The sequence below is a fragment of the Phocoena phocoena genome, chromosome 16, assembly GCF_963924675.1.
Source record: "Phocoena phocoena chromosome 16, mPhoPho1.1, whole genome shotgun sequence".
In the NCBI taxonomy this organism is placed as follows: domain Eukaryota; kingdom Metazoa; phylum Chordata; class Mammalia; order Artiodactyla; family Phocoenidae; genus Phocoena; species Phocoena phocoena.
This window is the reverse complement of record NC_089234.1, coordinates 46214278-46226534: the sequence shown is the minus strand read 5'-3', so window position 1 is coordinate 46226534 and position 12257 is coordinate 46214278. Positions and strand designations below refer to the sequence as shown.

General features: G+C 40.9%; 1 protein-coding gene across 1 annotated transcript in view; it reads right to left on the bottom strand.

The window, feature by feature from the left end:
* ERCC6 (ERCC excision repair 6, chromatin remodeling factor) overlaps positions 1–12257 on the bottom strand; it is a 66148-nt gene that overhangs the window by 19799 nt on the left and 34092 nt on the right. Inside the window, exon 7 of the mRNA XM_065894468.1 lies at positions 8306–8441. Within this exon, the coding sequence (XP_065750540.1) occupies positions 8306–8441 (136 nt within the window). The remainder of the gene's footprint in view (positions 1–8305; positions 8442–12257) is intronic.

The following is a 12257-nucleotide window of genomic DNA, read 5'->3' as shown; positions in this document are numbered from 1 at the left end:
TCTAGGGGGAAAGCAAAGACCCTGGAATTCTGCATTGATCCAAATTAGCAGTCACGCTTGACAGAAAAAAAGAACAAATTCCACCTTTAGCTGGGCAAGGACAGAAAATAAACCAGCAAGAGATGGCCTATGAACAGCATGCTACCTCCAGCCGGTGCAGGGGTGCGGTCACTAAAAGAATGCAGCTCCTTTCCCTGGTGGGAGCAGAAAGGTAATCAGGACCCCGCACTCTGCACGAGAGCAGGTGGCAGAGCTCCCCGCCTCATGCTCATCACAGACGGAGTGCTCACAGCAACTCTGAGAGAGGACAGAGGTCCTTACCCCCAGTTCACAGAGGGGAAAACTGTGGCTTATCAGGTCACATAACTGGTAAAGTGGTGGTAGGATCTGAGCATAGAAAAGCAGCCAACTCCAAAGCTAATATTAACTGAATATTAGGCAACACTGCCTCTTACTTTACTGTAAAAGAAAATATTTTTAAGGGAAGATTACATGTAATATACCTACCATTCTAAAATTATTAAAATAATAATTAAGTAAATATTAAAACATTGTTTTAAATACTAATGAAACTGTTATGAAATTATCTAAAATATAAAAAGGGATCTATTTTTGCATGATTATAATTCCAGTTTAATTTAACAAACCTAGAGTGAGAACAGGGGAAACTGAGTGTACTAAAAATCCCACCTTATCAATGGTAGAATGGGGCACAGGTGATGAACACTGTTCATGTCTTTATCATGACAGAAAAACAGATTGAAATACATTCATAAAAAATTTAAGCCCAGGGCTTCCCTGGTGGCGCAGTCGTTGAGAGTCCGCCTGCAGATGCAGGGGACACGGGTTCGTGCCCCGGTCCGGGAAGATCCCACATGCCGCGGAGCGGATGGGCCCGTGAGCCATGGCCGCTGAGCCTGCGCGTCCGGAGCCTGTGCTCCGCAACGGGAGAGGCCACAACAGTGAGAGGCCCGCTTACCGCAAAAAAAAAAAAAAAAAAATTTAAGCCCATTTATTGATTAATAGTTGCTACTTCAGCATAAATACCAGAAAAGAAATAGACTGTAGAACTATCAAACCACTATCAGGAAAAAAATAGATATAGGAATAGAAAATTTTCTAATAGGAAATAGAAAAAGAATTAAGAAAATATAAAAAGCAGAAAATACAATAAACAGAAAATAAGACAGCTGGCTTCAGACCTAACATTTATGTCAGGGTCTCCACGTGACAGTGGGTTGTCAGCCGTGACCCTTTCCACTAGGAAAGTACGGCCAAAACCTGGCCTGTGTTTAAGAGATGAGACCCAAACTAGACTGGTGCTGAGAGTTAAGAGTATGGGAACTATTAAAGATATCCCAAGGAAATGCAAACAAAAACAGGGCAGGATCAGAAATACAAGTATCAGACAACAAGAAGTGAACAGGAAAAGGAGGGCCTCTTTTGTATTTTAAGGAGACAACACACTAGAGAGAAGAGCCAGGCCTTTACCTGCCTGCCCGGAGCACTGCACCAGAGCCCAAGGCACAGCCCTTAAGAGCTATGCTGGCAAAGTAGCACATCCACAGCCGGCCGGGGACACGGCCACAGCTTCTCAGAGTTCAACAGTCAGAAGAGACAGAGGAAGACTAAAGGCAACTAAAAGTTTATAGTTAGGATCCAAAGGATCTGAGTCTCTCCATCAGTGAGCTCCTTTTAATAGCTCTCAGCAGAGCCTTAACCCACACAAAGATATTCATTCCCCACACCCTACTGAGGCTGAAATCAAACCAAGCAGCCAATACAATTGGCTAAATAAAGACAGTGAGACAGTAAGATAAAAACAAAAATCATTGAAGCTCAAGGACAAAACCTGGTAGAATTGATAGAGAAAAAAACTAAGTAACTCTTTGAAGAGACCAAAAAACAGACAGACCTCTGGAAAGTCAGCCCGAAGAACAGACTCAGATGGGCAGCATGAAAAACATTAAAGGAGTCACCCCAGAGGCAGAGAACACAAAATGTTAGCCAATGCCACGTGCAATCCAATGCCAAAGAATCTGAACTTTGACAGAGAATGTGAACATTACCCAAAATGGACCCAAGAAAAATGAGACAAACCAATCAGACCAATACTGAAGGACTTGAAAAGGATGTTATGCTTTTCCCACCAGAAGTCTACTGGACCCAAAGGGTTTTACGAGTGAAGTAGGAATCAATCCTGTTATTTAAACGGTTCCAAAATACAGAAAAAGATAGAAGGCTAGCAAAACCCGGTTTTCAAAACTGACAGAAGCAACATACTCACACAGTGTGCGTACTCCCCAACTAGAGATTCATTACTTTATAAATAAAACCTAGCACTATATTAAGCTAACAAGGCATCACAGAAATAGAAGAATAGCTAAATATTAGGAAAACTAATACAATAATTCATGTAATCATAGTCATACAAATTTTATAAAATTCAACATCTTAAAAATATTATCTTAATAAACAAGGGTTAAAATATTTTTTAATTCAATAGAATATAAATGGGTGTAACAATGGCCAAGAAAATTCTGAAAGAGGAAAAGAGAAACTTTTCTCATGTCATAATACACTCAAAACTTCAGAGTTAAGAGCTATAACACCTGGTACTAGTAAAGGCTCAACAGGTGAGAGCTGTGTTATTAATATGACTACTGTTTTGCCATCTTCCTATTCATGATTTTCCGCGCCTATGCAATACTCATCGAGGGCCACACCTGATTTAACCATTTCCTGACTTTTTTTTTTTTTTAACCTATGATGAATGCAGCACTAAATACCTCAAGGCTCACAGCCTTACAAACACACGTATAGACTCTCCCATGCCTCGCCTTACCCACTTCTCCCTGATTACACTGCTATTCCACTGCCACCGGCTCTGCCACAGTGGCTAGTGTCCAGTGAAGAAAAGCAGGCTGTCCGGAGATGCACTGTTCCACCTCGAATGCATCCCACCAGTCCTGAGACTTTTAGAAGCCAGAGCTGATTTCAATAGCTCCTCCACATCTGAATTTTCCACTGAGAGTCTGGGTAGGCAGCTATCCCAACTCTATCCCCATCTCTTCCTCCTCCTGGGACAGCAGTGGCTTCCAGAAGTCCTGAAGCAGGTAGGGCGTGGAACGACAGCAAACCGACACACAGGAATGCCCCACGCCCTGTGCTACTCCAGGCATAGAGCTATGTGCCCAGAGAGAAATGGGAGAGTAAAACAACGACAACTGTTTGGGGCCTGAAATACAGCAGAAGTGAAATTACCACTCACCTTTATAAACTGTCCGCTGGATCACAGCCAAACCCTGCCCATGTGGATCTATTTGCTCATGACCCTGGAACTCCTAACTGCTAGATGCAGTGACTCACCACAGTCATTCCACTACCCTCCAAGGAACGCCACCCTGAACTGGATTTGGGACATCACTTTACCACAGTTAAACAAACGAGGTGCCATGCCTCTCAAATACATACCACCAGAGTTATGTTTAGCTTCTTCGACATGTCTAAGAATTGAAGTTTATTTGGAAAATTCTGTAACGTTAACTACAGAAATACAAAATTTCTACCATATTCAAAAAGATGTATGATGATAAGAATCAAAGATGCTTTTATAAAAAGAGTAAGAAAATTTTTTAACGTCCACATTGAAAACATAACCTCCACTTAACAGCCACTGGGTAAAAACACATCTAAGACTATTTGTTTTTACCTGATTCAATCTCAGAATTCTGTAACTGCCTAGACCGGAGTTTCAATAATGGTGAATTGTTGAATATTATGGACGTCTCTATCCAAACACTTAAGACAAATCATCTCGGGCGGTTTCAAATTAAAAGCTTGTAAAATATGTAACCTCTCCTAGTTTTTGCAATTAATAGGGTACATCTGCAATTAGCCTGACTTACTGAATGCAGTGCTGTTGTCATTAAAAGATGTCTGTGAAAGTGCTGCTGTTATTACGGAGGCTCAGGAGACCAATCCCTCCTAGAGGGCAAACAGTGGACTGGTAGAAAACAACAGCCATAAATCACACTGTCAGGCAGCAGGGAGAGCGGAGTGGAGCACAGGCACATGAAGGCCATTCACGGTAAACACAGCACAGCAGCTTCCCAGGCAGGATTTACTGCACCTGTAATTAATTAAAATTTCCTTCAAGGTAAATCTTTAATAAACAAGGATTTGTGCTGACAATGAAGAAAAAAGGGCTCCAGCAACACAATTTTACAATATCCCTCAAAGACCGAGCATAGCATCTATCATTTCTTGTATCAGGTGTATACACCGTCTCGAAAGTTAATGGGAACTACACCACATTGTGTTGTAATTTGTGTACCTGGAGCGGGTCTGAAATATTCAGGATGCTTGAGGGACCATGTGGCCCTTTTCTACTTTTATTTGTTATGTTTTTACTTGTCTCCCTTCCAGCTTTTTAAAAAGCCAAGTCTTTTTATGCTAGTGTTTCGGAAAACGGGCCTTTTTAAAGAACATGTGATGGTAGTTGCATCAGATGGCCATGTTTTCCTGTGGTCTGTTCTTTAGTCATACCTTGCATTTCCCAAAAAGAGTTTTAACACCGTATCATTTGGGGGCCAATGAATCTAGACACGAAGGAGAAAGGTCTAGACGTGAATGACTATGAATATTTTTGATAAAGCAGGTCTGAACCTTCTATCTCGAATGTATTTATATTGAATCCCTCAGAAATGTCAGAGCATCTTTTCTCAAGTACTGAGATGAAGATGTCTACCACATTCTTCGTTTCTAACTGTAGGAATTACCTGAGTAGACACGGTATGCTGGGGACCATACTAAGTGTATTGTGCTCACATATTAACCCAACAAATCCTCAAAAAATTACCAAAACTAACCCATTTTCAGGAGATCAAACTAGGCTCAGAAAAGCTAAGTGACTTGCACCAGGTCACAAAGCTATACGATGGCAGATCCAAGATTCCAACCCTGGCTTGGTAATTATAAAATCTATGCCTTTATGCCATTGTCACATTTCCTAATCCTATGCCTCTAAATACCATGAATGGATCAAAACGATCTCTTTGAATTATCAAAACTATTCCACAGAATTACTATATCCTACAAGGCAGGGAAAGGTGGGAGAGCTACAAAGTGACAACTGTTTCAGAATATAAGCAAGAAATTTCTCATTACACATCTTCCAACAAATTGAAAAAAGGGTCCTTAATAATTAAATAAACTTTACAACGCAGTGCTAAAGTTGCCACCCCCTGCTGTGAGTTACGGGATAAGAATTACAAAACTGCCTTCTTTTATTATCTTTTCATATATTTTCTTTCCCCAAGAAAATGGTTAGCTTTTCAAGATCAGTTAAAAACATCATATCCATTTTTTGAAGTCCTAATAGCATCAAATACCTGCAATGTTATGTTTATAGTTATTCAACAAATAAATATTAATCAACTTACATATCAAGTTTCTCTCCATTAGAAAAAAGGGATCATAAAACATGAGAAAAGGATAATCTTGGATTCCTAGTAAATGAGATTTCGACTGACCATTAAAGGAGATTCAGAGCCTGAAAATGTCTTTATCTGATTTGATCATCTGGTTGAAAATATTAGCCACATATTTTTTTGCAAGGTCGCTGGGCGTGCACTTGATAATTCAAAATTACGCTGTCAACCAAAGAGAATATTAACAAAGATAATATAGGATCACCGGGTGAGAGAGGTGGGAAGCTAAAAGGCAATTTAGGGAAGAAAAATGATAGATGATCTCCATTTAGAAATTGTTTGATCATTTGATAGCTCTTCTCTAAATGAAAAACTTTCAAAGTTTGACATCTTACCAGCTACAACAAATCATTAGAAAAATAAAAATAATCTATTTGAATGATAAGCAGAATAATTCTGGCATTATTACTTTTTTAAGTTTTCCAAAGAGAAATTCTCTTCTCTTCCCTATTTTCTCCAGCACTGAATAACCCTACACCAGAGTGCTTCTATTATCAATACATTTAGACGGGACAGCTGGTGCGCACAGAAAGTTCCCCCATGGAAAAAAGAAATTTCAGCCTATGAGGATGGAAAGGAAGTTACACATTAGGTGCTGGCTTAAAGGACAGACCAGCACTGACAGAATATTTGAAATGTGATTAAGAAATGTAAACTCTATTGCAATCTAACACACACCTATAAGCCAACAGGTGTGCATGGAGTGGTAACAAAGATCTGTACACACAAATACAAAAGGAAGGAGCAAAGGGATCAAATGCCACTCGGTCTTTTAATCCAGAAGCCAGAGTTCTGATCTTGGAAGTGTTATAACAAGGCCTGTGCAGAGGAATGAACACATTTTCAATATGTCGTCATCACAAATAATAAACTGATATTAAATATTAATAATAAACTGATTGTGTTTCTAAGGAGAGAGTACGGTTTGAAAGATGCGAAAGAACATCTTTTCGATCTTTTGCATAACAGCTTACATCTTTAGAGATCTGAGATACTTTACAATGAAAAAGGAACTGTCCAAAGAGTTAAGGGTCAGAGTAAAAACACAAGTCTACTGCTTTTCCTCAAAAGTTAAGAAACTTCAAGTTAAAGCGCTTGGTAAACCATTAAGTACTAAAAAAATTATGAACAATCATATAATGCATGTGTCTGTGCATAACCAGACACCTCAGAAGGTGCAAATCACTGTAAACAAAAGTGAAATAATTGTTTGCTCTCTAAGCAAGTTAAGGAAGCAAATCTCACCAACAGAGACACTGACCAATGTCAATTCTATTTTCATTCACGAGTCAATGTATTTCATTTACATGAAGGTTGCTCTTCAGGCTATAATAACAGAAGAGACTCAAGTGAGCCATGATATGGTAAAGGTGTAAAAGAAAAAGCACAAAAGAAAAAAAAGGATAAGGAGGAACATGTGAAAAATTTGCCTTTTAAAGACATTCATCAACTAATGAATCCTAGTACAAGACTTTGCAATACAAAATATTAAGAAATGTCAACAGACAATGGAAGTGAAAAAAGGAATCAAAAATGTTTTACAAGAATGATGACAGGATAGTCACAACAATTTAGTTTGACTAGAAAAACAATCTAAGCTGTTATTTTCATGCTGCTGAGAAAAAAATCACTTTTTTATTTTGTTTTGATTGCAGCGTTTATCCCACTTTATTAATTATTTCAACTCATTTGTTTTCTATTTATCATTTAAAATTCAGGGCAAAGTATGCTGTTTTTAACAACAGCTAGTAAAAGTAAGATTCCATCTCACCAAAGTTGAGCTACCAAATTATAGATACTCCTGATTCACTTTTATCAAAAGTTCTGCTTACTCATGACCATGAACAAAATGGGAATTTGGAGGAAAGGGGGTACTGGCAGAATCATAAAGACACTGGAGTTTAGTGGCTCACACGTATTTAACTGAGTGAGGCAAACATTCAACAGCTCTCTCAGCTGGCACTGCTTTCATGGGGGCACAGAGGCCTCACTCAAGAGCTGTGAAACTCAGGACAGAAAGAACTCATAGCAAACTGCCACTTCTTGTCTACAGAGTAAACCTGCAAACCCACAGTGAAAATGTGTTAATTATTATCTATTGTCTATAGGCCCCTGGGATACAATAATGATGAAGACATAGTCTCCACACTGCAGAGCTTACAGTCTAGATGGTAGACAGACATGAGGATTAAAAAAGCATAATACACCCTATCTATGCTACCCAGAGGAGAAGAGATGATAAACCTTTTTGATAATGTGTGGGTAAAACTACAAGTAAGTGAGAAAATGCAACTTTCAAAGAACAGTGATTAGACTTAAATGGTAATCAATGATTCAGAGAACAAAAAACTTAACTAAAAGGCAACAGTACAAATTACAAAATGGCAGGCTCTTCTTTTGTTCATTTAAAATACATTTTAAAAGCATGTTAACAAATTCATTTATCAATTAAGAGTTATTTTATTACATTTTGTACCTACTTTCCTAAAACTGTTTAAAGCCTCTAATGCCCCAAATCCAGCCAGTTAACTGCTGCATAAGTCCCCTGATTTCTGGTCCCACTCAGGGTATCAGGCTTGTGTTTCACGGGACAAGAACATGTCACCACCATGGACTGTTAGAATGACAAAGCCTGCATTCATAATTGTTTTAAAAATACAGAGCTCTAAATTAAATCAATAACAATAAGTTTAAATGCAAGAAAGAAACACAGGAACATACACTTAATAAATAAATGGATCAAAGCAAAAACAATTATGTCAAATAGAGGGCTTTAAAACAAGCAAAAAGATTCTGAGGTACTGTAATGTTACCTTTTTGTGGGTAAAGGACCCAGTTTCGTGCAGAACTGCCACTCTGAATGGAGGCCACCACGTGTGAAATTCCTTCACCCACTGATGCATCACTGTCGTCGGACAGACAATTATAGTCGGACCCAACCCCTCGAACCTGCACCCAAAATGTCCAAGAAGAAAAGACAACCATGAAGGACAGCATATGGATGATCAACTGCCAAAAAACAAAAAAGAACAAACAAAAACTTAACAGCTCAAAAAAGAAAATCCTAGCTTTGGAAATTTACTGATATTTTCTTCAAAGAAAAAGCTATAGAGGATAAAACCCACCAAGTGAAATCCCTACAACCCCATTCATCAGTTAGTGAGTGCAGGTATTAAGAGGAAACACCAGCTACTACATATCAAAAGATAATGTCTATAGTAAAGTAAAAAAAAAAAATCAAATAAAAATTACCTAACAAAAATACTTTTCTCTCTTCTTCCAGATTAGTGAAGGCATTGTACAGTATATCTTAACCTAAGTGAACATAAGAGTGTCTTCAACTGGTCTGAAGCTTTATAGTCTACCAAGAGTTTTCACCCACAAGATCTCAATCAATCTCACTGCCTCGGGAAGCAAGCAGGACAGAAATCCTGCGGTGTCCGGGGCCGCTGAAGGCTGCTGTGCCCGAGGCCCCCTGGTTACCAGGAGATGGAGCAAGCCCTCAAGTCGGTCTTCTGACCGCTGCAGCCTGCTCTTCCACTACATGGTGCTGCTCTCTTCTCCACGTGATAAAAAACAAGTGGGTGAGCATCACGGTGACCCAGAAAGCCCAGGCCAACGGAAGGCAAGCCGCTCAGTTCTTGTGTAAGGCAGCTGAGCACTACATGGCAGGAGCTTTAACAAGAGTCGCATGTTGACCAAGCGATCCCAAGACGAACATTTGTGTACTGCGATACATACTGTAGCATTATTTATACTGTGGAAAAAGTGGGCGCTGCCTGAACGTCTGTAAATAAGAGAAGGGCTGAATAAACCATCTTTACTGCAGCACTACAGGCTGGGGGTTAGGAGCACTGCCTGGGTCTGAATCCCAGCTCTGCACACACTAACGGAACCTCAGCTTTTCATCTTAAAATAGTAACAGTAGTGATCATACCATTTATATGAAGATTAAATCAACATCTATAAAGTGCTTAGAACAGAACACAGTAAATACTATTAGGGTTTGTTAAATAAGATGGAATATAATATAACCATTAAAATCGTCTTTGAAGAATATTTAAAATCTGGAAGATGCTCATAAGTCTTTTAAGAAACCAAATTACTTATGGAATCACCCCAACTCACTTACACATAGGTAGCCAGTAAACTGGTCATGGCCCCCTCTCTCAACATCCACATCGCCCCTCTCTCCTTCCGAACAGAACCACAATTTTGTGCAGGTATCCCCTCTCCCTTCCCAGACGTGTACTCGAGGGGACTCTGATCACTGTCTGGCTATGGCGAAGAGGGGAGAAGCCAGAATCATAGCTTGTCTGTCAGCACACAGTGTTCCCCTGGCGACAATCACCTGTCCACTGAGGGGCGTGGGAAGACTGGCTTGCTCGCGGTTAAGGACGGACTTACACTCTAGGTCGGGGAGAGCTTCCTCTCTTGGTCTCTCCTGCTGCATGTGAACAAGGAAATACGGTGCAAGGAGATCTTATGACCACAGAAGAATTGGCATCAGGAGAACCCGGGCCCCTGATGACATCACTGGGCTGCTTCTGATCATGCTGTGTCTGCAACCTACCCCCTCTGTAGGTATGTGAACATTTAACCCAATTTGAGGCCAAGATTTTTTTACCTGAAGTCAAAATACCCTGATCCACTGTACACCGTAGGCACCTGACTGAATCAGTACCATCCTGCCTTCCCTCCCTCCTGTTACCACGGAACAGGTGTCCCTTTTCTTGTCTGAGCCCATACCCCCACTACATCTATGTTCCTACTACTGGAGCTGCTTCATCCTCAGTCCTGCTGGGAGGTGGGTATCAATGAAATGAAAACAAAGCAAAGTCAAACTAACTATGGGAGTCTCTTCAACACTAGACTCACACTCAGCTCATGCCACCAGAGGCAACTGGGAGCCAAGACTGACAGAGGAAACTGGCGCCCCACATGGCCTACCTTCTCACTCATCCTGGAGCAGAGTCACTGGCACCTTTTAAACTGTCATTCTCCGCCCCCTACCTTTTTCTGCCCAATGAGGATACCGAATATCTGAAGCTAGATCCACTGCACACACTTTCCCCATGCTATCTCATTAACTCCCAGTCTCAATTACTGTCTCTGCACTGCTGATGCACATCTAGGTCTCCAACCCCAATCTCCTTCCTGAACTCCAAAGTACCATATGCCTGGATGTCCAACTGCTGGCTGATCTCTCCACTCAGATGTCCCCACGGCACCACACGTCATCCTCTCCCCACCTGGCCCTCCTACCGTGTTTCCTAATCCAATGGAAAGAACTGTCACCCATTCTCCAGGTACCCCAATTGGAAATCCGGGCCTCTGCCCCTCTCCTGTTCTCCACTGTATCCAACCTATACTGAGTTCATGTCACATCTACCTCCTAAATCCCTCTCAAAGTTACCCTGTCTCTCCATCTACACTGTTAACACTCCACTTCTGGCCACTATCATCTCTTACCTGGGTTACTGCACTTTCTAGGACGATCATTTCAAGAAAGGAAAATCTGAACACCTCATCCCTTTGCTTAAGAGCCTTTTCCCGTTTGTCCCCTGCTCTCGAAACAGTCCAAACACCTCACCCTGGCATATGAGACCAGGAGGATCTGACCTCGGCCCACCTCTTCAGCCTCTCCTCTCTCAGGGCCCCTACCCCAACACTGGCCCGGTGGTTCAGCACTCCCCCACCAGCACCGTCTTCAGTTCCTACAAAGTGCATACTCCTCTGACCTCTCAGCCTTCGCCTTGTCCCTTCTTGCCCTCTTCTCCTAGCCACCTGTCCATCAGCCCGCAGCTTCTTCCCTTCCCGTCCCTTTCTCTCCAGGTAGGTCAAGGACCCTTCCTTGGTGCATCCACACTAAGTTAGGACCCCACATTAACCCTGTCATAACGCATATCACCCTTACTGTAATTGTCTGCTAGATCCTTCCTAAGGTCCTTCAGGGTACAGGGACAGCCTCTTCTTCAAATGATCTCAATGTCTAGACCACAGGAGGTAGTGAATAAATACTGGCTTTATTAAATGAAAACTTTTTTTAAAGGTTGGAATAAATTGTATTGAAACGTTAAAAGAGATTATTTCTGAGTTAGGGGATCCTGAGTGATTTTTATTTTCTTGTTACAGTTCAATAAATGATTCCTGAACTTAAAATTTTTTGAAAACTAGAGTAAATCACACAGTACTTGAAATATTAAAAATAATCTGCACAACTGAAAAATACCTTGTAGTTCTAGTAGAAAAACAAGCCACAGCCTAAATGAGGCTTACCCTTATAATACTCCAATGTAACAAAATGCCTCTACCCACTCTAAATCCTCCCAACCTCCAGCTACAGTCACTGCCCCTGCCCCCTCTGCTCCACAGCATGGGCTCAGATTGCAAGAAGCCAGGTGCTGACACTTCCTGAAGAATTCCCAAGCCATGCTCTGCTCCTCCCCAAGGGCAGGGCCCATGCAAGAGCCCCTTCAAACTCCCCGGGGAGAGCATGACTCTGCCCTGGCCCCTTCCTTGACAATATTCCTTTCTAAAAGGATTAAATGCACCAACTTCTTTATATCCTCCAAGGGGAATTAAAGAAAGTTATCATCAATATGCACTTAGCAGGGATTAGGAAACAACCAATCAAAACCTATCTAAAATATTTAAAAACAAATTCACTTTCAAATAAACATAAATAGGTACATATGCTTTTGGAGGTTATATAGTATTTGTGCTCTTTTTATAACACACTCTCTGCCAACTGCCACAATGTCA